The 26,962-nt window shown below is 36.1% G+C and overlaps 2 protein-coding genes across 2 annotated transcripts in view; one reads left to right on the plus strand and one right to left on the minus strand.

Moving 5' to 3' along the window:
- LOC136850511 (bifunctional purine biosynthesis protein ATIC) overlaps window positions 1–26,962 on the plus strand; it is a 66,230-nt gene that overhangs the window by 6,378 nt on the left and 32,890 nt on the right. Inside the window, exons 2-8 of the mRNA XM_067124092.1 lie at window positions 1,604–1,725; window positions 3,100–3,249; window positions 3,989–4,200; window positions 8,128–8,303; window positions 10,168–10,328; window positions 12,476–12,631; window positions 21,327–21,416. Coding sequence (XP_066980193.1) covers window positions 1,604–1,725; window positions 3,100–3,249; window positions 3,989–4,200; window positions 8,128–8,303; window positions 10,168–10,328; window positions 12,476–12,631; window positions 21,327–21,416 — 1,067 coding nt within the window. The remainder of the gene's footprint in view (window positions 1–1,603; window positions 1,726–3,099; window positions 3,250–3,988; window positions 4,201–8,127; window positions 8,304–10,167; window positions 10,329–12,475; window positions 12,632–21,326; window positions 21,417–26,962) is intronic.
- The window catches only part of LOC136850510 (uncharacterized), an 11,170-nt gene continuing 6,062 nt past the window's right edge, over window positions 21,855–26,962 (minus strand). Inside the window, exon 2 of the mRNA XM_067124091.1 lies at window positions 21,855–25,727. Within this exon, the coding sequence (XP_066980192.1) occupies window positions 22,804–25,725 (2,922 nt within the window). The 5' untranslated portion in view covers window positions 25,726–25,727 and the 3' untranslated portion in view covers window positions 21,855–22,803. The remainder of the gene's footprint in view (window positions 25,728–26,962) is intronic.

Genomic DNA, 26,962 nt, shown 5'->3' on the forward strand with positions numbered 1-26,962 from the left:
ATTAGTAACGCAAGGTTTACAACGCTTGCTTCGTATAACTAGAGTGATGGGTCACTAAATAGGTCTAGGGAAAACAGAAGTCGTGAGAAGAGATGTCCCACAAAGGGCAGCTAGAGAACTGGAGCTGCAATTTAGTGAAACACTAAAAAATGCAAATTCAAATCAAGCATTGGGTAGGCTGACTAAGATTTGTTTAACAGTAAGAATGAAAATGCATACGAAAGTAAGATTAAGCAGAAGTTTAGTAAGATTTGTTTTGACATACTTGACAGTTAAACTCTAGTGGGGATCAGAAGACTTGAAGGGGACCTTTAGATTTCTAGTAGGCCTAAAGGAAGCTCGGGAAAGATATGAGTAGCACGATTCACTAAGGCTCGTTGCGTCACGCGACGTTTGACAACGATGATGATGATGAATTTCACCACACGATTTTATTTGTGACCTAGCTGACCAACCTGGCGCCGCCTCTCTCTCTTTTTCTTCCTTCCCAGTCCCCATCTCCTTTGGTGCCATTATCTTACCCACGCACTATTCTTTTCCAGATAGAAGTCATATGGATCCCGAAATTAGGTATAAATTCGTAAAGTTAGTAAGTCTACTGGCAGAACCGCCAGCCCTGTTTCAGGGAATCCCTCCCCCTTTTGGTGCCCTTTGATTTCTAAAAAGCAAGTCATATGTATACCAAGTTTGGTTGAAATTGCTCAGTGCGTTTCAGAGCAATGATGGTACACACACACGCACACACCCATTTAAATATATTTATAGACTGTTTTATCTTCGTCTGATTCATGCTCGTGCCCAGCCAGATCTTTGGGTCCTTCGTGATGTTCTTTGTTGTGGGCATATTTCGCTGTTTCATTTAATAAAGTTAAATTGTGTATCATATGCAGAATGATGTATTGCCTGCTTTTTTTCATGATATTCAATAATTCGGTAGTATAATTGATAGCTTAGCTCCTACGGTTGGCCAAGTTTAAGACGCCGCTTGACAGTTGTGGTTTAGCATTTTTGTCACTGGTCATGCAACTATTGAACAGTTTCTGTGCACAATTTTTAGTGGCCATTATTTCAAAATCGTAAGAGCTTGGGTTCATGTACACTGTATCAAGTGCTGTTCTGGGGTAGTGCTGTCAGTGCACCTCACGCGGTGTACTGTAAACATTACTAACGGTTCTTTGCAGCTTACCTTCGGCCCCTAGCTGCAACCCCTTTCATTCCTTTTACTGTACCTCCATTCATAATATCTTTCTTCCATCTTGTTTCATAGTGCAATTGCGAGGTTTTCCTCCTGTTACACCTCTCAAACCTACCTACTCTCAACTTCCCTTCCAGCGCTGATTGACCTCGTAGGTCCCAACACTTTTCCTTTGGCTTAAACTCTCTATTCCCTTCCGAACCCAATGCAATATTACAGTGTTTGACTCCGAAGGCTGGCTAATTTTCTGGTCAGGTGTTGCTACTTTCAAGATTTTGGTAAAATTCCCAATTTTAACAAAGAAACGTACTTGTTTGTGGTAATTAATAACTTCATAATTTTCCTTCTTATTTTGTCTTATTTTTTTTCTTTAGCTGTGCTGAGCTGTTAGTTTTCTTTATTTTTTAGCTGTGCTGAGTGTGTCTGACAAGACTGGCCTAACGGAACTGGCCAAAGGACTGGCAGCTGCTGGGCTGAGTCTCGTGGCTTCTGGTGGGACAGCAACCAAACTGAGGGATGTGGGACTGCAGGTAAAAAGATAATCGGATGTATTTTATGTTAATGAAACATTTCTGACTCTTATTTTAGATATGTGGTTTTTTCTAGTTGTAAAGTATTTTTGTTTGTACTTAGTATTTTTTATTTGTACTTAGTACTTAGTATTTTTACTTTATACTTACTTAGTATTTTTTATTTGTACTTAGTATTTTTACTTTGCTAATGCATGATAGTAGGTGACAGAAAAACCACAAATAACCAATTAGTGTCGAATTCACTTTTTCTATGGAATAAATTAATCCAAAGGAGGTACCCAAACTAAGATTTGAGAGTCATATAGTATAATATGTTTCTCTTTTGGATGTCATCCTTTAGGTAAAGTGAATACATTTGAAAACTGCAAAGATTTATTATGCATATATGCAGTGCTCTCTCTCTCTCTCTCTCTCTCTCTCTCTCTCTCTCTCTGAGCGTAATTCATGTTCCTGTTTATAGTTCCTAGGGCCATCTTTCGGAAAATATCTGCTTCATTGTCTTGTCATCAGTTTCTTTATAATCATGATGTTGAGGCTCTCTCGACAAGCCTTCTTTCGGTTAAATTGTTAAATTTTTCTGTCAGAGTTCTTGCAGAACTCTAGCTCTTCACGTTTAGGCTATGTCTTTAGAATTCTGGTCTGGCAGTTTCTCCGTTTTGTGAATAGAGTAGGTCTGCCAATTGCGTAAAACAATATTTCCCCGATGGTTGAGTGCGAAGTAGTGAAACTATTCTAGCTTGGTTTTGATGTGGTTCTGTTGAATCGTTTTCCATAATTTCTTGAACCTATTGCTCCTCTTTCAGTATAACAGTTCATACACATATTAGACTTGCATGTTTTTTTTTAGAGCTTTTCGAATTGGTTATGCTTACGAAAAGACCTATTCCAATTGTATTTCTAAGTGGAAAATTTAATTTTGTGTATCTTTTTCACTAAAGTACCAATCAGATGAATTATAAATCCAAATCTATTATACCTATTGATAATATCACTTCAATAGGTTATTCAAGCTTTCTATAAAGTCATGCCTTCAATTCTTTCGTTATCTATTTTGCTCCAGAGATGGTTTCTGTTTTTCTTATTGTACCATTTGGTATTTCTGATGCCATAGTAGAACTGAGTTTCATTCACACATTTAAATTTCAGCACTTGTAAGAAAGTGCATGATTTCATAGGTAAAGCAGGTGGATAACTGGTAGAGCTGTCTTGGAATTAAAAGGATGCTACTAGTCATACTTAGAGTGGTCCTCTTTTTTGGTAAAATTTTCTTGAATTTTTTGTAATTTTTAATCTTTCCAGTATTTTTACATTAAGTTTAGTAGCAGTAAACTCGTTGTCTGCCCGGAGTAATTCTGAGGATTTTCCTTGTAGGTATCAGATGTAGCAGAAGTGACTGGGGCCGCAGAGATGCTGGGTGGCCGTGTGAAGACACTGCACCCAACAGTCCATGGAGGAATTTTGGCAAGAAATACACCTTCAGATCTTGCTGACCTCTCGGCGAGAAAAATAGACATGATCCAGGTAGGTTGTATATATTTTTTATATAAGTTTTTACATTTTACCTATTAGGTACACAGTAGGACTTGACAGAGAGCAAGCACTTTTTTTTTTTTTTTAAAACAGTAGAACTTCAGGGCCCAAAAGTATTTTTCTTGATCTGGGCATTAGTGTGAAAAAGAATTTCTCAATCTGTCTTGGTCTCTTCACTGTATAACCTCCAGGTTAAATCTATTTATGAAAATTATAACCTCTCTCTCTCTCTCTACTCGAGTTTAAACATAAAATTCAAATGTATGAGTTTGAACATCAAATAAAAATTAACAAGTTTGAATATGAAGAAAAATTGAAGAGAGTTTGAGGCTACATCAGTTGGTGCACAGTGCCTAAAGGGTACATGTCTGTAGTTGGTCGGCGTGGGATGTTTTTCAGTTCAGTATATACTATATGAGGATCCAAGGCTGGCATCATGCAGAACTCATTCAAATCTTGAAACTGTTAAATTGTTTCCAGGAAATGTACCTGGATTTGGCTTGTGTGCAAATCCTAGGGGTGTTCTATTTCATGAATTTCTTTTTGAATTTTATAGCAGATGTACAGTATTGCATTGGAGGGAGCCTCACAATTTTTCAAGGTTTTATTTAATGTTGGAATTTTCCCTTAAGTTGAACTGCTTGATACTGAACATAGGTCATTTATATTTCTATAATTAGCCTTGCAGTGACATCGTATGAATAGAAAAATGTCTTGCATATTTTCACAGGTGGTCGTTTGCAATCTATATCCATTTGTGAAAACTGTCAGTCGTGAAGATGTGTCTGTTGACGAAGCTGTTGAGAATATAGACATTGGAGGAGTAACACTCCTCAGGGCAGCAGCGAAGAACCATTCCCGTGTGACTGTTCTGTGCGACCCAGATGATTATTCTGTTGTCCTTAGGGAGCTGAGAAATGGAGACACGTCTTTGAATACCAGGTGAGTTTCAGTTCTGTCTTTTTTGTGTGAATATTTCCTTAGGTGCACTCTGGTTAAAAGTAAATGACCATAATACAATTAAAAAGAAAATGATTTGCCACACTATATTGTGATTAGAGGCAAGATCCCTTGTTCTTGGATGAAGTAATAATGTAAAATGTCATCTTCCCCATGATTATAGTGAAGGAAAGTTAGGTTGTTGATAATTTACTCCATACGTGCAGTAACCAACCTCATTTACTGGGATTGTTTTTCAATTGTGTCAGTTTTTGGTTTCTGTGTGTCATCACCCTTAATTGTTTTCTGGTGCTTCCTTAACTTCGTTCACATTCTGATGAATGCTGATGTAAATTTGGGATTTTTTCTTGTTAATGATGACAGTTTTCTTAGACACTTCCATGTTAATCATGTGCTCGACTTCCTTCAGCAGAGGCAGTCTATGAATGTGTAGGTAATCACTGCCTTTTTCATTTTATGTTAAAACCCTTTGAAACTGTTTTCATTTATCATGAAAAAAATAATGTGGGTAGTTATATTATTTCGAAACTGTCTTCATTTATTGTGCAAAAAATAATGTGGATAGCTATTTTATTTCCTGAAAAATTAAGTGGTTCATATTATCAGCATTATTTGAGGGTTTTTGGGAGTGCTCTTATGGTATCTTTTTATGTTGTAAATGTCCATGCTTCCTTGGGTACCACTGAAATAGATTCTCTCAAGATTTACTTTAGGTATCAAGTGAGTTACTGCAGCAGTCCTTTATAGTGAGTTGTGTGTCAATGTTAGAAGGCAAGCATATCTTCCTTTAATAAAAACATGCCCAACATGCTTAGGCCAAGTTGGTGCTGCACAATCATTGCTTTAGAACCTTATGATTTTCATTATAATGACTTACCAAAACACTGTAAAAGCTTTTATCTCTTTAAAATCGACACGTCCGAGATATAAATTTTCAAACTTATTTTTGTCACCTTTTCTTTCAGTTGTGCCTCTAATGATCTCCCTCACTTAATATTTAGGTCCTATACATCCAATAACTCTTCAACCCAGAGAAATACTGTAAACTTTTTTCCATAGCTCCTACTTCCTAAAGTACAACAAAGATTCTGACTGCAAAACACCTCATCAGATATTATACGATTTTGTTGCTTTTATGATAAGAGACAGGTTCTGTTTGAGTTTGCACAAAGATTCTGTTTGGTGCCAGACATTTGAATACAGTGGTACCTCGGTTTCCGACGCTAATCTGTTCTAGAAGGAATGTCGAGATTCGATTTTGTCAAATTCCGAATCAATTTCGACCATAAGAAATAACTGAAAATGGATTAATCCGTTCCTGACCACCAGTCACTACTCCAACCTTGTCTTTTTATACAAAACACTACACACATTACAATTAAATAAGTTCAGAGTTAAATAACTTATCTTATTAGAAGTCTTCTTACAGTTTTAAATGCATACTGTATCAAAAAAATTGGCCTACCAGTGGTAGACCGAAGCGCTGCAGGCTAGGCTAGGCAGCCCATATGCACTCCAGAATGTACTGTAACGGGTACGCACAAAAACTGTTGTTAATGATAAATACAATGAAAAACAAGCCTGGTCATTACATTAAATTAATAAAACAATATTAAAAATAAGCCGAATGTACTGTAGAGTCTGTTATAAAAATTAAGAAAAACGTCTTAAGTTACGTCGGCATCGGCAGCTTGTGGCAAGTGCGAATATAAACAAACCAGAGCGCCGTCCTGGTGGCGTATCGCGGTACTACTGTAATTACATAAACATTGTGTACGTTCAGGATTGTATTAATTTATGGTAAATTCCATTCAGAGTCTACTGCAAGTGCTTTTAAATGTGCGTGGGAAGAACGCCACCAACAACGCCAACTAGCGGCGGCGTTACCGAAACACTTTTGTTTACAAACATCATATGTTTCGTCGACGGGTCGGATCGCGTCGGGTCGGATTCCGGTTTGTTGTTCGGGAACCGGCGCAAAGTTTACTCGGCATTTCGTGTCGGAATCCGATTTTGTCGAGTTTCGGTATGGTAGGAGACCGGGGTTCCACTGTGATTCCAGAAGTTTGCCAAATACTCTGTCAGAGGTAGTTCTGTGTTGCAGGTAGAAGGTTATGTTTCAAAGTCTAGAAGGCTACATATTTCTACAGAAAGTGTAGTCTTTCCTCACCTGCCTGTCCTTAGAACTATGACAGTATCCACAAGAGATGTAACATCTAGTAGGAGGCAGCCCTGTATGCCAGATTTCTGAAAATTCCATTGCCCCCTTTTTGAAATGACTTTTTTGATGCTGATTTAATATTTGCCCCTTCTCTGAATTCTGATTTGCATTTCAAACTTTTTTTTTTTTTTTTCCCCATTTCCAAAGCCAATTGGATGGGAAGCCAGGTTGAAGTAGGAATGAGAGAAATAATGTGCTTATGGAGACAGTTTCAGAAACAGACAGCATCAAAGGAGAGAGGAGGGAAAGGTAGACATAAGTTTTAACACACAAAATAGTCTAATGGGTAATTAATATATACGGCTTATTAGTGAGGCAAAGAAAGGATAAGTGCTTGATATGCATGACTGGTACCAGAGATCTGTGATGAATTCATTACCAAGACTAATGCCATTGCTGTATCCCCAGGTCCTCTACTTAAAAGCGCTTGTTATTGTGAGGCTGTTAAGGTCTTTACTATCAAGTGCTGTTGCATCCTGTCACTCCTCCAGCAATGTCTTCAAGCTGACTTGGGAAGAGGTTAGACAGACTTCACTATTGTGAAGGACCTTGGAATGAATTGCTCACACTTGGCTAAAGTAACAATGTGAAATGTCATCTCCTCCACGATTTTCATGGAACAGAGTTAAGCTTTTGCTGCTCCAAATGAGACTTGGTTGTGTCACAACAAGACAGGCGTATTGGGAATGGAAAACGCTTGGCAATCTTGAAGGTGATGACAGTTCGTACAGTACTCCAGGAATATCTGGAAACCTTGTGTTGAGGAATTGGTTCCACTGGCAGCCAAAATGGAAGGGGACCAATTCAGAAGAAAAGTCAGACAAGAAGAGGGAAACCTGAACTGTTCTAACACCATCCACATAACTGAAGTGTTCCATTATATAAACTAGAAATATGTTGTATATATATTATGTGGCCTACAAGGCCGTTTGGCTACGCTGTCTAAGCTGAGTGTGTCTAAACAAACTGTACTACTTTTGCCAACCAATGGATGTTGGAAAAAATTTATCAAAAAATCGTTTTGGAATTACTGCTTTAAATCTGATTTATTTAATGAATGTGTTGCTCATGGATATTTTTCCTTTCATTTAGTATCACATACCACTAGCAAGTACAGTATATAACTAAATAGCCAGAGGACATAAAGTTTTAAACTATACAAAAGCAGTGTTTCCTTTCCAAGAGCATTCAGTAACGTGTACCTTTGGTACTATTTGCATCGTGGAATCCAGGATAACAGCAAAAAGGCTGTGAAACTCATGAGGAAATTTCACTCAAATTCTTCTTATGCACTAGCAGAAAAAAGCAGCAAGTTAAAAGTGAATAAATGCAAATTAAATAATTCTAGGGAAACGATCAGCTCAAAAGCATAGGTAACAGAAAGCGTTGTTACCAACAGGTTTGACGTATAAAAATAACTTTTAGGTGCTTAGAATCTTATGGCTCCAGGAATTGGCAATGAAGTGTTGAGGATTCGTGAAATTACATTTTACATCATCAATAACGGGTTTGGTGTGAATGAAGTTACCAGTAATACTGTAAGTGCCGCTTTTGCAATTCCAAGATAAGTGCGTATATCCTTATGTTGTTTCTGTGTCACTTAGTGATTTGTATTTAATTTCATGAGTGTCTACTGTTAGATTTTGTTTGTACTGTATAGTAATAAGAAGAGTTTTTGATTCAAACAGGCAGAAACTTGCACTCAAGGCCTTCACTCACACAGCTATGTATGATGATGCAATTAGTGACTACTTCAGGAAAACCTTTTCAAAGGGTGTAAGTCAACTTCCTCTTCGATATGGCATGAATCCCCATCAGAAGCCTGCACAGATCTTCACTACTGGTGAAAAACTACCATTAACAGGTTAGATGAGTTTTAACTTGCAATTTTTATTTTTTGGCTTGAGATTATTTTGTGATTTATATGAATGGAAGAAATTTTAGTTCACCATACCAGGTTTCATATCAGTTTTACAATTGTACTGATATTGTAATTGTGGTTAAAAGTGGTTTTATATTTTATTGTGTATCCCTAAAGAATCACATATTTAAACTAACTTTTAAGTGGTACTAAATGAGGGAAAAAAAATTCAGTTGCAGACACAAAAACTTGAGCATTTGTCAGTGATATGCATGTGATGTTCACTTGTGTCTGACGTCTCCAAACCTTTTATTACCTCTCTGGAAAAGTTGACATTACTTGAAAACATCTACTATAAAGTCTGATATGCTTCCTTGAATCAACATACAGCTAAGTGGTTGATGAGAAACAGTGCTTCCCTTCCTTCCACCCTTTTCATTTTACTGAACATGATTTGAACTAAATTTTTCAGAAGTCCCTATCCCTCATAAAATGGTTGTTAGTCTCAGCAACCTGTCTTGCTCCTTTTCGAAAGTTATGAATGGTTATGTACATCTGCCAACAGCATACATTGCTTCACCCTCAAGGTTGCGAATTCCACTATTAACCACCCACATTACAGTACATGCCCTTAATCTTGAAACTGCCCGTGGGACTCTTTTTCACCCAAGAAGTTTCCTTGGGTCCCCCACTTAGGCTACATGGACTGTCTAGATAATCATTTTTTTCCCCACAATACTGCAACCCTATCATGACTAGAAGTTGCCAGCAACACACATCTGTTTATCCTTGGTGAAATCACACTTGTTAGGAAACGTATATTGTCATATTGTGCTAAAATTGTTTTTTTTTTCAATGGAGACTGTTGCTAGAATTTTAGGTAAAAGTCAAGGTCACTTCTACGTTAGATCTTCTGAGACCACTTCTTCCACTACTTAGCACAAGAGAGTATTTAATTCCAACATTTGCCTTTTCTTTTTTGAGGTTCAATACCCAACAGTTTTCTAAGGGTTTTATTTCAACTGTGACAAAATTGTGGAATGATCTTCTAATCCTGTACAGTAGTTGAATCGCTAGTACTTCAAAAACTTAATACAGTGCTCCCCCACTTTTTCGCTGAGATAGGTTCCAGAACCCACCACGGAAATGCAAAATCTGCAAAAATGCATAATCCCCTCTAAAACTGCTTGTAATTGCTTATAATTGCAAAACACCCTGTACCCCTCAAACTAAAATGCTTATAATTAGTGAATACACAGTGATAGTTTTGGAGATATGGTCTGTAGAAAAATCTGTGAATTGCCTTAAGTTTCCATGTAAAAGTGAAAGATATGTTACACAAAAATCTGCAATAAAGTGAAGTGTGAAAAAGTGAGGGTCCACAGCAGGCTCATGTCTCATTTCCCCAATATGTTTTATCTTTTTTATTTTTTATCTTTATTTTTCTGTGTTAGACCATATATTTTTTGATAGTTTATACTTGGCTGATACATTTCTTTTCCCTTACTGCACTACTTTCCCTTAACAAGACCCTTGGAAGCACCTCCATTTTAGATTTTTTTTTATTTTTAATTGTCTAAAGAGCTTCGAAGTATGAATACTGTAATACTTTTTTCAGAGTTGAAATTTATTCTTGATTTCTTCGGATTCTGTTCATAAATTTGTCTGTTTGAACTAAAAGTAATTTAATTTTTCTTTTGGGCTGTGAGTCTTCCTACTGGTTTACAGTGCTGCTATTATTTTTCCCCATTATTTGCATAAATAATTAAACTGGTTGAAGTGATGCTACAGTGAAAGTTTCTGAGTGCATTGGTCAATAATATTAACTTGCCTTTTGAACTGGCTAATTCTTTTGTTACATTGCCAGTGGTGAATGGATCCCCAGGCTTCATCAACCTCTGTGATGCTTTGAACGGTTGGCAGCTAGTTCATGAACTTAGAGCAGCACTTAGTATGGAAGCAGCCGCTTCTTTTAAGCATGTCTCGCCTGCTGGAGCTGCAGTTGGTGTTGCACTTGACAGTACTGAGGTGAAGCCCTAATTCTTATTCATTAACTTTGAAAATTTTAGTGTTAATTTTGTTTTTTTTTTTTTTATCCAAGAGATGCATCCCCCCAAGGCCTCTTGCATCAGATTTATGAAAATTACAGTGAACTGCATAAACCATCCTTTGCATATATTCCAGTTTCCAATAATTCAGCTTACTTGGTGCAACACATTAATTTTAAACGCCTAAAGTTCAAGTACTTTTTTAAGTGTTTGTAGCCCGGCACATACAGTATAAATTATTTTGAATCGGCTTGTGATGTCACACCGCGACGTCATTTGTTTGACTTTATGTTGTTTATGGTTATTTACAAAAATTGAATGTTGAGAATACAATTCTAGATTGTATCCTTTATTTGATTATCTTAAGACACTTTCAAATAATAAAAATAGTTAACATTTCAAAATCTTCTTAATTGTGATGTCTTCATGCACATTATAGAGGTCATTTAGTGACAAATATATGACGATGTGGAAGTTCCGACTATATGTCTTTAATTTCAATTACTGTATCTATAAAATATTAGTAATTTGATACTGTACTGTATTAAATTGAACAATTTACTAAAAACAAATTGCATTCAAGTACATTTTATTCTAACATAACCGTTGGGTTTTGAAGCTAATGTACTGCATTATGTCACATAACCTTTGGGTTTTGAAGCTAATGTACTGCATTATGTCACCATAATCTATTTGCAGTGTTGTTAAATCGATTACTGCAACAAAGTAGTGTCCCTCCACAAGAGCATAATTCTCAGAATGATTGCATGTTGCCAGTATTTTTAATTGCCCTAATATGTTATTATTAAATCATGTTTAAACATATGAAACTAAGCAATCACCAGTTCTGTTGAGAGTGTATTTATCCTTAATGTTTCTTAGTGTTTTTAAATCTTGCCATTTCTGACATTGTGCAGTTGTCAGTATTGTTAGGAATTACTGTACTCTATAAATTTGGCCATTAAATTTATTTGTTTTAACAATGAATAAGTATTATTTGTTTTTTTATGAGAGCCAAGCTGCTTTTTCTGTATTTAATGTACTGGTACCTCTTATTTTTTTTAATCAGTAAAGCTGACAAAAATGGCAAGTCATTATTTATATAAGACTAGCTTTAAGAAACAACTTTTATAGGCACTGCAGGAAGCCTTTAAAATGAATACACCATGGAGATCCATGGAAGTATGGAATCTTGATACCAGAAAATTTGAGTCTGTTCTATGTTGTTTATGATTTATCTCATGTATATCCATTGCAGTAATACTTTTGTGTTTTGATAATCATTAATATTATTCATGTGCAGTGGCAAAATATGTTAATAAAGTTACAAGAAATTATACAACTTATTAAAAGAACAATAAGTAGTAAGAAATACACCTTCTCATTGTAAGAGTTATTAAATTGCATGAGATGTATATCTGGTAAATTTTGAGTTTCAGGTACAGTAGTTAAGTGAAATGAAGCAGGAGTCAAAGAGGATCTTCTTTATGACTTATTTCGATGGGTGAAGAAAATTCACAACTATAAGCGTACATACATTACCTCTGTGAAAGAAAGCTTTTACCAACTTGTTTGACCTTGTCATTGGCTGAAGAGGCCAACTGAACTAGTTGGTGAATGCTTCAGGTAACAGGGAGAATTTATACACATGCATTTAATTGTGGATTTTCTTTATCTATGCTGAGGTCACAAGAGTGATGACTTTTATTGCTGATTGTGATATTGTAATTTTGAGCCTTGTCACTGAACTAGATTACTTAAAAATCTTTTTTTATGACAATTAGGTTATGATAAGAATGGGGTTCATTAAATTTATTTCTACCTTTGTATATGACAGAGGTATCGTAGCAAATATTATATGAAAGTATGAAAGGGGTTGAATAACAAATAACAGCAAGGCATATCGTAATGTTGACGGAGGGCCTTATCTCTTATTTTTACATGTTTATCTATTCTGATATTACTTTTAAAAATGTTTATGGCTATCAATAGGTGAGCATTTAGCATGAATTTGGATGTGTTAAGATTTAGGTCTGCATGGCATGGATACAGTACAGATTTTTGTACCAAAACTCAAATCAACCTTGTATCCTGTATCTAAATAGAAAAAATACTTTTATTTTTCAGGCTAAAGTCTGTATGGTTGATGATCTTGGGGAACTTACCCCTCTTGCGGCGGCTTATGCCCGTGCTAGAGGTGCAGACCGGATGTCGTCTTTTGGTGACTTTGTTGCATTGTCTGATGAGTGTGACGTCCTTACAGCAAAGATCATATCTAGAGAGGTAAGAAGTTTCTCCTGCAAAGCATCTGTTCGATGTTTAGAACTTATTTTTGAACTGTAGGTCTTTGGACTTTACTGTGGAAGTCTTTAGAGGAGAAAGTTATGAAATTTTTTGTGAGAGAGGTTTTTAAACAATTTCTTGCCCTATTGCTGGGCTCTTCACTGGAAATGGAAAGACAGTCGGGTATGTGCATATTCGTCATCTGTGATTGCTGATGGCCATATTCATGCAAGTTGTCTTGATAGGTTAGTTTAGTCATAAAGCATCAGACCTAGCTTTGGTTCCTGCATTTATGATTTGGTCTGATTATATTAGAGTGATGCCAAGTTGTGGTATTCACTGGTAATTATTCCAGTTAAAAATGCCCCAGCAGATAAACAGACATTTATGTGTTGACTCAGCTCAATTGTAGATACTCTGTGTTGTGGAATTTTATCCATAGTAACCTCTAAAATTCATGCGTGCAATTACCTATACAGTATGTTCCACCTTATCTAATCAATAATAATTTCATATTAAAAAAAAATTTTTGAGAGTAATCTGAGACTTTATGGGGACCTTCGTATATCAATTTAAAAGCTTTTTATTGTAATTAGTTTCATGGCCAATATTGCTATATGATGACAAGGGGCTCTGTGAAATTTGTTGACACATCTTTCCTGTGGTTCACTCATCTTGTGCCTCCTTTCTCATAGTTTTCATCCAAGTAAGTTTGAGTCTTCCAATCCTTCTAATGCCTTCAGGAACCCAGCCCTCACTGTCATACTACACTATACTCTCAGGGGCTGTGCAAAGGACATGCAGGCCATCTTCATCTCCTTATGATCACTGTCTCATCTGTTTAATGAACTTCAGTTTCCTGGGTGGTATCATATCCAAGCCCATCCTGACATCTAACTCCTAATATTTTCATAAAACTTATTCTGTTGTCATACTATAGCATGCATATAGCATTACAGATTGTACTAGACTCCTATATGATCTTACTTTCATATGTAGTTTCAATATTATTCTCCTTGCCTGGTGTCTGATTTTCATTACAGTATTTGACTCAATAATATTTCACCTCTAGAGGATTGCACTGGATGCTATTGTTCTTAAATCTATGGAAGATTTTCATCTTTTTGTGCATACTCTATCATCATCACATGTCGTCAGATTTTTTATTCTCATCTTTTTGGATATATGATGCCTTTTGTTAAGATTTGTAGATCTTGTGGTGTTTAACTGATTAAAACAGCATCATCTGCATATTTGAAGTCAATTGTGTTTCTTAAGCCACTCGAGTCTGAACCGTTCCTTCCATGCATGTCCACTTTTTCATTGTAAAATCTGTGAGAAGGGAAAACAACATAGGTGAAATGACATTCCCTTGTAGCACCCCACTAGTTGCTGCAAATTCACTTGACAGGACCCCACTAATACTGCATCTACTTCGTTTGTGGGCGATTTAAATTATCTTTACATATTTAACAGGAATGTGATAGTGACACAGGACCTAACTTAATACTGAGCTGTGATCACTGTCAAATGCCTTCTTATAGTCAACCAAAGTCAACAGAAAAAGATTTTTAATTTCTGTACTTTGGTGCGCAAGATGCTGTACTGTAACACATTCTTGGTCTCCCGATTGCAGTGTTGGCCCTTAGCTGCAACCCCTGTCATTACTTTTACCCTGTCTCCGTTCATATAATCTTTTTTTCATCTTGCTATCCACCCTCTCCTAACAATTTCATAGTGCAACTGCGAGGTTTTCCTCCTGTTACACTTTTTAAACCTTATTGCTGTACTCTCACTTTCCTTTTCAGTGCTATGATCTCATAGGTCCCAGCACTTAGCCTTTGGCCTAAATTTTGAATTCCATTCCACATATTTGATTTTTGAAACTCCTGCCCTTTTTAAAACCAGCTTGTTTAACCTTCAGCTTTTTATCAGTATATTTCTCCAACCTTTTGAGAATCTGCATCTGGTAATGATGATTTTCATTACAACTGATGCGAGTGTCCCTTTAGTTACCACATCAGTCAGATACCATTTTTTGGATACCTTAACTATTATTCCCAGTCGCCAGTCAACAGGCTTTACTTCTACATTCCATATTTTGTTGCACAGTCAAGTTAGTGTGCTGCGATGTGTTATTACAGTTTCAGTTAAATCTTAGTTTTCCATCTCCTAAGTTTCTTTACTAATGGTTCTACTTCAAAAAATGTGAATTCATTCATAAGCACATTCGGGTCTTTGTCAGCTTCTGGTACATTGATCAGATTATCCCCTCCAGTTTTTTTATTCATGATCGCAAATGCTCTGCCCAACTTTGTCCTTCTTATTTGATGCAATTACAGTATTGATCCCTCCCTCCTGTCTTGTCACCCATGGATATTTCACTAATTATTTTGTGGACTGCTCTAATACCAATGGCTCTCTCAGAATTTGTGGCTTTGTCTACATCACCAGCTTGTTTGTCTAAGTGCTCTCTCTTATCTCCTCTTGGCTTTGTCGAACTTCATCGTCTAGACCTGAGTACCTAGCACATTTAATGTTTGTCTTCATGCACCCTTTGTTTTTTTATTTTTTTTTTATTTTTTGTATCCCAGTTCTCATATGTAAGGTTTCTGTCTTGCTACCCCATACCCCAGTGCTTCTTTTGCAGCAGATTGATAACATTCCTAATGTTAAACCAGTCCTCATTTATTGTCTTTTCCTGCATGGGTATGGTTTCTAGAAGTGCAAATGTACTTCACCATTCAGTTGGAAGAGTTTGTTGATGTTCATCTTCAAACTTTACCCTTTGATACTTACAATTTCAGCCTCAGTATGGTAGAGATGCACTGCCAGCACCTTCTTCCCTGTGAGTTTCATATTTCTTAGTGATCTTTTCATTGATTGATTAAGTGTGAGATTGATTAGGCATCTGTGACTTCCATCTGGAGGCGTCCAGACATATTTTTGAAGGTTGGAAAAGGGTGCTTCTTTATACTGCGTAAATTGTTTATAAAGGTATTAAACTCAGTGAAGGACATTCTTCGTTATAGTGCATTTCTAATGGGATTAATATGAGCTTCCATCCTAATTTATCTTAACATTGCATCCACTCACATACTATTCACTCATTTTTCCCTCTGTCTCCCTCTTGTATTCCATCTCGCAATTTTTCCTGCTCAGCTTACACTTAATACACCCCAGTGAACATTATAGAGGCCTTACCTTGAGGGAGTTTTGATGAAAGTAGGAATCTGCCTTAACATGGATGAGTTTAGTTTGGGTTTAATTAAAACCAATGTACATTTCCAAACCACACTTTATTTATAAAAAAAAATACTGTTGGAGTGAAAAGCAAAGATTTTTACAGTAATGAAGTTGCTAGCACAAATCTCATGATTTAAGAAAAATGTGAATACAAATTTGAATGCTGTACATTCAGATACACAGTATACTATTACTGTAATATTACATAACATTTCTTGAGAGAATTTGTTACATTGAATGAGAACGTATTGAGAACCATTGTTATAATACCAGAAGTATAAGGAATAAAGCTGTTTAATAGGTAATGTATAGAAAGTAACAATTGCTCTCTATATTGTTACATACATACACATTTAGATTCTGAAAGCTAGAGTGAATTGTTTTATTTTCGGGTCAAGCAGGAGGGGGCGTAACTCTGACGTCACCGACTTACGGCGTTCCGATCGTATGGTGCTCTTTCAGGTACATTTATCAAGAGTAGGTATCTAGTTACGGCACCATAATCAAGTTATGACGCTGTTGAAGTGCTGTTGATGGTGTTTACAACAAGAATGGGTATTTAGTTACGGCACCCTAAAAAAGTTACGGCACTGCAAGCACCATTAAAGCCCCGTTAACAGTGCTTGCGGCGCCTATTAAGTAATAAGCAATGAATTACAGTGGAAATCAACTTACAGCACGCCATAAGTCGATTACTTGACTGATGATAGCATGAACTACACAGTTGTCGTAAGTTAAATTACAGGATATTAGAAAGTAGATTTCAAAAGATTTTCAGTCATTTACTTAGTGCTATATAATATTTTGTTACTCAAATAAAATCAAATAAGGTAGAGACTGGAAGGTAAACAAAGGCCCTTATTAATGAATGGTCAGTTTAATATAAAAAAAGCTAGAATTATTATAGAGCATAGTACAAGTGTACATGGTTCAACTATGACAACTAAAAGTCTGGGAAAGGAGAAAGAAGTAAAGGAATCTCGATTCTCTTAAGGTGAAAATCATCAAAGTCATTTAAATTACCGGGTTAGATTGTTAATTTTAGTATATTTATAGAAAGTTTTTCTCTAATTGGTCATGTTTCATTGGAATGGAAGGAGGGGACCTAACAGGACTTCTAGTTTTGGAACTTCTGTAAAGTAATCTTAATATGGCAAACAAAGAATGTAAGATGAAAGTGAAAGCTGGCTAAGTAAGACATGCTTTCAACTGACACTATAATGACTTAGAAGCAGCAGCTTTTTAAGTCTGAAACCAGTATTTAAAACTGGGCTGGGAGAGTGAAATAATTACAATTTTTAGTTTAATTTTGCAACCAAATGTTACTGTCGAAATGGGCATAAACTCATTTGGGTGCACACAAGTTTGAACCCTCTTGGGACAGGAATTCAAGAAAGGAAATCACAGGAGGTGTGCAAACATATAAAAAAATGTCAGAGTCAAAGATAGATAGCATCAAAATTCTGAATCCTTAATGGAAGCATTGTAAAGAGAAGAAAACTGAGAGAAGAGTACTAATGAAAAGATAATGCATGGGTGAAGGTTTAGAATCATTAAGATCTTCTCAAAATAGAGAAGGGAGATGGTGTACTGCAGTAGCAACTGAGTGGAAGGATGTCAAGATATAACCTGGTTTGCTTAAAGCAAGTGGTCTGGTTACGAGTGAAAGGTGTACACTATGGTTGGTTAGGTCACCTTGCCTAAAGGCTTAAACAGTGTCATTATGTGCACTACATACAAATTTTATAAGCCATGTTGTAGAAATTACTTAGATCATGAGCCAGTTTTACTGGACAGTGCTATTAGTTACCAAGGGTTGTTTTGGGACATGTTTTGTAATACTGGCTTAATTGTTGGGTAATTTGTTAAAAAAAAAGAAAAGTGAAAGATGCATTACAATAGTAGGAAAGGGTTTTAGATTTCAAATGTCAGACTTTCTGTACACACTACACTAAACACTTTGATCCATGTTTTCACCTATTCCCCATTCATTTGTTCTTACTTCACATATGCAAATATGCAAATAGTTAGTCTTCCATTCCCATACAATATCTACACTTGGACTTCAGAAGTAAAATTGGCTCCACAATTCCTTCTTGCATTACACCTTGGACGTACAAGGACAAACCACCTCTTATCCAAGTTCTTGAACAGATGCCACTGCTTACCTTACTTTACTGGTTCTGAGACTCCCTCTCCTGTTTCACCCTCCTTCCACCCATAATATGCACTTCCAGGTACATAAAGCAGTCGCCTGCTCCATTTCCATTTGTGGCTATTCCTATTGTTAATTATTACTCCATCTTATGATTTCCACTTAAGTTCATAGCCTTACTGTTGGTCATAGTCAGTCAGTCTGCAGTCCTCTTACAAACAGAAACCTATATGTTTCCATGCATTTTCTCTTCACTATCCACAATTCAAGTATATAATCCTTAATCATCACACACCACACACTACATCCACAACACTATCCCACAACTTTCCATGAATATCTAATGTCTTTTCTAAAACTCCTCACATCACTCCAGCCAGCCATAAGTTTGTAAGTTTGAAGTCCCAGATCCCTTTTTTATTCTTTACATCAAGCCAGTAGGTAGTACCTGAGTTATGGTGGCTTTGACCTAAGGTGTTCCGTACTTAAAGCACTTTTTTAAATATATTCATAAAAAAATTGGTTCCAGGTTACGGCTGATGTTCCAAAGTTATGGTGCCATAACTCAGATTACAGCACCATAAGCGCCATAACAAGGATTCTGAGAGGCGTAGCACTAGGTGCTATAACGAGGTGAAAAAACTGGTTTAGGTTTCACTATAAGGAGGGGAGAAAACTTGTTTAGGCTTCACTATAAAGAGATCCCTCCTATATGGAGGGGAGAAAACCAGTTTATTAAATACTAGGGCAAAACTTAAAAACCTGTTTCTTTCCCCAGGCTCACATAAGGCTGTCTCCATCTCTCTCTCGTTTTTATAAATTTTTATTACGATGTTCCGAGTTACGGTGTTTTCCGACTTGTGCCACGCCGCTGGCGTCGTGGTACGAAAGAGACAAAAATATAAAGAAGGTTACATAGTAAACAAAAAGAACAAGAATACCAGATGGTCAGTTGTCAAAGGGTAATAAACAAAGTTAATCCAGGATAGTCCCGGATCAAGCTGTCACAAACTGAACCTAAGACCACACAAAAAGAAATACTAAAGTTTAGGCTTACAAAATCCAAAAACATGTATAACCTTGAATACCAGATGGTTAATTGCCAGGGGTTAAACAGAAAAGGTTAATCCATGGCAAATCCGGGATCACGCGGTCAAAAACTAATACAAATATTTACTTAACCATAAGGCAAATGGCTTCTTACACATTCAAATTGCAGAAATGTATATTAATTTTGCTTATATTTATCAACAACTTTTTTAATTATTAAAGCATCAAGTTTAAATAAACCAAGACTTACATTTAGAACTCTTTCATTATTTGACTTAATAAAACAAGATTCGATGATATCCCTTTTAACTGTCATTGCACGGGACTAAAGGTCTTGCTTTACTCCAGTTAATAGGATGATCAAAATCTCTCATGTGTACGAATAATGCATTCGATATTTGGCCAGTTCTCACAGAATATTGGTGTTGTTTGATTCTTTGTGAAAGTGGTTTTCCAATTTGTCCATAATATATTTTATCACTTTTTTTACAAGGAATTTCATAGATGGAGCCAGAAACATCCTTAGGAGAATTGCCTACCGTTGGAGGACTGTTTTTTCAATTTGTTTGAAATTTATACATATTATATATCTTTGGCCCATGGTCTGGTGCTGTCAGAATGAAGTGTCATATATATATATATATATATATATATATATATATATATATATATATATATATATATATATATATTAATATATATATATATATATATATATATATATATATATATATATATATATATATATATATATATATATATATATATATATATTTATTTATTTATTTATTTATTTATTTATTTATATATTTATATATTTATATATTTATATATTTATATATTTATATATTTATATATTTATATATTTATATATATATATATATATATATATATATATATATATATATTTATATATTTATATATTTATATATTTATATATATATTTATATTTTTATATATATTTTTATATATATATTTTTATATATATATATTTATATATATATATTTATATATATATATTTATATATATATATTTTTATATATATATTTTTATATATATATTTTTATATATATATATATATATATATTTTTATATATATATTTTTATATATATATTTATATATATATATTTATATATATATATTTATATATATTATATATATATATATATATATATATATATATTTATATATATATATATATATATTTATATATATATATTTATATATTAAAATTTATCACACCGTGATTTATATACAATCATGAAGCTACAAATGTTGCTTAATATCAGACTCAAACTACCTCGGGGAATATCCCCGATGGGAAATTATCACCGAAGGGGAATTTATAAGTGATAAATGGATTGGTACTGCCGGATCGCAATCCATTTATCACTTATACATTCCCTTCGTGATAATTTCATCGGGATATTCCCGAGGTAGCGTGAATTTGATATTAAGCGACAGTGTATGCATGTGTTTATATAATATGCAGGAGAGATAGGAAAGTAAGGGTTGCAAAAATACTTTAGAAGGCTCAGTTCATACCTCTGAATGGCATATAGGCCTATGGGAGTAAAATAAATCTAATCCTTCGGGCAAGCCCTAGGAAAGCTGTTAACCATCTCAGTGGTCTGGTTAAACTAAGGTATACTCATGGGAGTAAAACGATTGCGAGAGGAAACCCTTCACATTTGAAATAGGATCATGCACTACTGAATTTAAAATGGAAGGTTCTGAGTGTCTCTTGAAGAGAGGTAGCAGCTAGTGAAATAGTGGGAATGAACGCAGAGTGAATGTAAAGGTTCATGAGGCCAAAGTACAGACGGCTAACATATAGGGACAGGCCAATTGTCCTTCTCCAGGTTGCTTTGCAGCATTAATCAAGGATCCTGTGACAGTTTGTGGCACAATTGATTTTAATGGCAAAGTCTGTTAAGAAAAGGCTCCAGATACGTAACCTGTATGTACTGTACCACACATTGCTTTTAGCTAAGGGATGATTAGTCAAGTTTATTTCTAGCGCAAGTTTGATATGCTTTTAGTTTATTAGGTCTAGCTAATTGGGAGTTAGGATCAGGATCAGTAGAGGAAGATTATGCTCAAGTCTAACAAAGCAGTGTGTAATCTTGAAATTCTCATGCTTGTGAATCAAAGTTACATTGGTTAAAGTAAGGTCTTGAATATATCTTTGATGTAGTTCTTCAGCTGAATGAACTATTTTATTATAAACGTATCTTTTCAGGTATCTGATGGTGTGATTGCTCCAGGTTACACACCAGAGGCGCTAGAGATACTGAAGAAGAAGAAAAATGGAGGTTACTGCATACTTCAGGTAATGTACCCACTGTTGATTATAGCACTATTACAGGAGAAAGCTATTTCGTAGTGGGATAGGCTTTACGTACCTTATTCAGACTTTATTCATACTCTGTTTGATAACGTTTTGGTTTTCTGTAAAAGAAAACTATTGTACCTGCTTTCGGTCCATCCGCACTTGATACTGTCCGCACTTTTTCTATCCACACTACTTCTGTTTGCCCTCAGATCTTAAAAACTACTGAGGCTACAGGGCTGCAAATTGGTATGTTGATCATCCACCCTCCAATAATCAAACGTGACAAATTGCAGCCATCTAGCCCCAGTAGTTTTTATTTTATTTAAGGTTAAAGTTAGCCATAATCGTGCATCTGGCAGCGGTATGGGACATGCCACCACCGCAGCTCGTACAGCATTATACCGAGACAACCGAAAGAAAGATCTATTTTCGGTGGCCTTGAATATACGTTGTAGCAGCTGTACAGAAACTCGATTGCGCTGTTATCTCGGCTTTGTTTTGTTTAGGAATATTTCTGTTCTTTACTGAAAAGTTGATTGTAGGGAGCTTGATGTTCAACTGAGGTCTACCAGGGTTTAGGCCTGGAAAGCAGTCATTTACATAGGGTTTCTCAGGTAGAACTTGATTCGAATGGGTCGTGAAGTAAGTTACTCTAATAAATTCTATATGAATTAACTGAATTCTGGGAAGTGAGTTTCTTCGTGAGTGAAGTCAAAGCTATCATGTTAATGGAAATACCAGCAAGTGGCACTCGAGTTAAACTTGGTACGACAGAAGACAGGGAATGTCTTAATTCATTGTAAGTAGAACTGAAGTGCGTATTCAAATTTGTAATAAGTGTGTAATAAGAATGTCAAATGTGCACCATCAGCGTAAGAGAATGATGTGGCAAAATTTCATTAGTGTCTCCTGGATGTTGGAGGGGAGAAAACCAAGAACCACCTTAGGCTATGTAATCTAACCCTGTCACTCTGCTCCCAGGAACACATTGAGAGGTTTTGAAGTAGGAAATATAGAGTTCGAATTGCCCTTGGGGTCAGAAAGGTGCTGAAATGGCAAGGTTAGCTTCCGTATATATTACCAAGAAGCAAATAAAGTTTGGACTTTTTTAAATACAATTCCACGGAGAAAGGAGAGATTAGGTTCTAAGTGTTTCTGTAGGAAGATGATTGGTACCGAATGTTGAAATATGTTGTATCGTGGTATCCACTCATGACTGAATTAGCTATTATGAATATTGAATTACTCTGTATGCCATATAAAATTCATGTAGAAAAAATCAAGGGATTCTTAGTGTTCTAATATTACAAGTTGTATACTGTATAGCAGTACCACTTATTAAATATTTTTTATTATAATATGTCCTCTGTGAAGAGCTCACGACTTAAGGGTGTTTTGGAAGTTTAAGCTGAACATCCGCATGGCTCTCACTTACTTTTAAGTAAGTAAAAATTGAAGGGTAGCTTGACGGTCGACTCAGACTGTCAAGTTGTTTTGGGAGCTTGGTCAGGGTACCTGGGGCACTGAAAGGTCTCTCTGGTGACTTAACATGGCTTAAAGAAACAGCCTTGTCGCTGTTCGTAAATTTAGTACTTTGGGAAATTCGAGTTTGTGGAAATACTTGATGTTTTAATGTTTTGGATGATAAGCCAGGATTCATTTTCCTGGCTTTTGAGAAGAATGCTATTTTACTAAATTTCCGAATTGCATTTTTCAGAATAGGGCTTTGCAAACAATGCAGGGTCGAGTGTATGGCACTGACGAGTATCATGTATGTTAAGGTTATTATGACAAGTATGCCAGGTCCCATGAAGTACACAGCTGTTTGAAGTGCTATAAAAGGCAAATAGGCAATCGCATAAAGTGCAATTAATCTGTGGCTATTTTGAATGCATCTCTGACATACAGGATGAGTTTTCAGCCTTTTTGTGGGATCGTTTTCTCTTTCCCCTGGTATTCCAGAGGATGGCTGTAGACCACCCCTGTCAGATTTTTTGGTTAGAGAACTTTTCTGGGTTTGGGAAATTTGCTGATTTGTTTCATCATCAGATTCGCCCCCAAAGTTTTGGCCAAAATTTATCCTTGAGGAGTGCTTGTGCATTGCACGTTTTTTTCTGTTTTTTATGTTCGGTGTACCAAGTTGGCTTGATGTAGCAGATAAATCTGCCATATAACCTGTGCATAATGATTCTTGAATTTCGGTAATAGAGAGTGTTGGTAATGAAAGGCCATTATTTTGGAAACCATTTGGGATTTGGTTGAAACAGTCTGGTTCCATCAGTAAGGGATTCTCACGCTGAAAGTGGCTGTATTGTCCTTTATTTAAAGGATTTTGGAGGATTGGCCAATGACTCGTTTTATTAGGGGTTTTACGTAAATTTTGGTTTTCTTCATTAAGTTTGACTTGGGTAAAGTTGTTTTCAAAGCCAACTTCATTTCCCGTTGGAAACTCATTTTCATAACTTCCTTCATTAGATTTCCAAGCACTATTATTATGATTTAAATTTGTTGGTGGGGATGGTTCCTTGACTAAAGTTGTCTCATGCTTCAGAATGGCTGCTGCCTGAGAACTGTTGGAACTCTCCACAGCATTGGGTAAAGTGAAACTTTCATGGTGAACAGAAACTGTTGCATTGTCAAGAAAACGTTCCTGTGTGTCTTCTTCAATTATCTGGTACAGATGCTCACTTTCAGGTTCACTGTTACAATACACTAAGTCTTTGCTTGGACAATTCAGTGCTAGGTGATTTGTACTTGCAAAAGGATTCGATTCATCTTCAATAGTGAATGTGTTACGTACATTTGAACTTTTTTGTGAGGCAGTTGTTTTGCCTAACTGTGTATCATTCCTGTCGAGACTCTGTGGTGCATATAAGTTTTGAGAACTTTGGTGAAATATTTGAGGGTTACTGAGAACTTGACTATAATAGATTTTGTTTTGGAAAGGTATGCAGTTATCATGTGAATTAAGACAGTTTTCCTTTATTTTTCTTATAGTTAAGACATTTGCTGTGATGATAGTTATGAGCCCCATGCTTACAGAAATAGCCGTTATAGGAAGCGATTTTTGTAAGGATGTTGAGATCAGGCTCAGTGAACATGAGCCTTTGAGTTCAATGACTTCTTGTGACAGAAAACACAGTATTATTCCAATTCCTATGATCCAGAGGGTAAGCAGATAAAAGCATAATACTGCCTTCTCATGTTGTCTTATCAGAGCAGAGTTATGAAATTTCCACCATCTTAGAATACTTATGCTCGACAAACTTCCAACTGATATGACTGTTGCTAGTATAAGCGATGGAGACAGAAAAATGCACAAGACAGGAGACAGCGAATTGGGAAGGAGTATAACTGCTATAAGAACAGGTGCACTGAAAATACTTGCCAGGAGATTAGAAACTGTAAGGCTGATGTACTGTAAAAAGAATGTCTTCCTGAGGTGATCCTTGCACAGTATGGTAAAGACAAGCATGTTGCTGATAATAGAGAGTATCATGAAAACAGACAAAGGTACAATGAACATGAAGGATGATGCTGAATAGCTCTCATAACTTGACGTACTGTTTGGTGATGCCGTGCCATCCAGTCTTTGATGATGCAGAGGTGAAATGGTTTCGGTTTCAGGACGCTCCCAAGATTTGAGTGGAGACAAGTATGTGTTGGTGGTGCTGATCAAATTGATAAATACTTCATTCGTTTTTGTCTCTTCAGGCAGGGCACTCATGTCTCCGTTCTTCACCCACGGTGTCGATTGGTTATCAGAGGAAATCAATCCTTGTGGCATACTTTCTAGAATAAGTGTAGGAATGGAAGAATTGGATGGTTGGAGCTGTGATATTGCATCATCATGGGAATGAGTTGCGTTACTGATGAGTAACGTGTTTCCACTGGCGTCTGGTACAATTGACTCAGGAGTAGCATTGATTGTATGGGTTAGATTGGCCTCTTTCCATTTCAGAGTGTATTGAGGAACATTCGGTACCAGCCTTTCTGTAGTGGTGGTAGTTTCTTGTAACCAGTCTTGAAGGAAGTATTTATTTTCCTCTGTAGTTGAAGGCGACAGAGGTTGGTTTGTAACTAACCTGTTCGTTGTGATATTGGGTCGGTTGTGCTTTTGGAGGTAAGGGGGGAATGTGGATTGTGGATGCTTACCTTTCCATATCCACCTGTCATCCATATTTCCCCCGAGTATTTTTGAATCGCGAGGGAAGGGGCTTGTTTCATTACCAGATTTCTTGTCGGGATTTGCTTTTGTATAACATCCTGCATTGCTTTTAGAACACTGCTTTTTCATACCGTCCATACCTGTTAAGAAAAAAAGGTTGACTATTAGAATTAAGCCAAAGACACTCCAATAAGTTATTAATTTTGGAATGAATTTAAGCTTTTACAGCAAAAAAATTGCAGTTTGCCTGAGAAAGTGGTCATGCTTTGAATTGTTTTCCCAATTACAAGTACAGAGCTTTACCACACCCACAACGGGAAAGAGTTGTTTTCTCTGGAAGTCAGTGAAGTCAGTGCCACTTGGTGCCTACCTGCTGTTTGCCTCAAGTATACTTCCATGGGAAGCCTATCTTGCACGTCAGTACTGATGATAATTTGCTCACATTTCACGTGATATGTTTTAATACTATAACTGATAAATGCAAGAATTGAACTTTAGTCCTCTAGGTTATAAGCCTAGAACTTTTCGACTGGACTTAGCAAAACTTTAGTCCTCTAGGTTATAAGCCTAGAACTTTTCGACTGGACTTAGCAAAACTTTAGTCCTCTAGGTTATAAGCCTAGAACTTTTCGACTGGACTTTGCAAAACTTTAGTCCTCTAGGTTATAAGCCTAGAACTTTTCGACTGGACTTTGCAAAACTTTAGTCCTCTAGGTTATAAGCCTAGAACTTTTCGACTGGACTTAGCAAAACTTTAGTCCCTCTAGGTTATAAGCCTAGAACTTTTCGACTGGACTTTGCAAAACTTTAGTCCTCTAGGTTATAAGCCTAGAACTTTTCGACTGGACTTAGCAAAAAGGTTTTCTCACATAGTGAGATTAGTAAAACGCTGTGCTTGTAACTCGGAAGACACGAGACCAATTCTTGCTTGAGAGCAGAAATTCAGCTTTCATTTATATATCATGTGAAAGAGTGACTTTGGTATAAATGCTGACATGTGGAAGAGCTTCTTATAGAAGTGTACTTAAGGCAAGGGTAGGCGCATAAAGTGGCATCCAGCCGAGGAGAAGTATAAAGTTTTCTCCAGTTGTGGAGTTGGTATAAACTCTGAGCTTGTGTCTCGGAAGAGAAGAACTCAGATCCTGCTTGTATGCTGTTACTGTGCTCTTATATTCGTTCATTCCCAAGCCGACAGTTGTTTCAACCATTAACTCATGGTCTTCTTTAGGCCTACACTAGATTCACAATAGGACAACATTCTAATATAGAAGGTACCACTAAATGTGGATTGAAAAACATGAATCCAAAATGAAAATTTCAATATTTCACACAAATTTCACTGTTCAGACAGGTGATTAAAAAAATTCCACACGCC

The sequence above is a fragment of the Macrobrachium rosenbergii genome, chromosome 22, assembly GCF_040412425.1.
Source record: "Macrobrachium rosenbergii isolate ZJJX-2024 chromosome 22, ASM4041242v1, whole genome shotgun sequence".
In the NCBI taxonomy this organism is placed as follows: Eukaryota; Metazoa; Arthropoda; class Malacostraca; order Decapoda; family Palaemonidae; genus Macrobrachium; species Macrobrachium rosenbergii.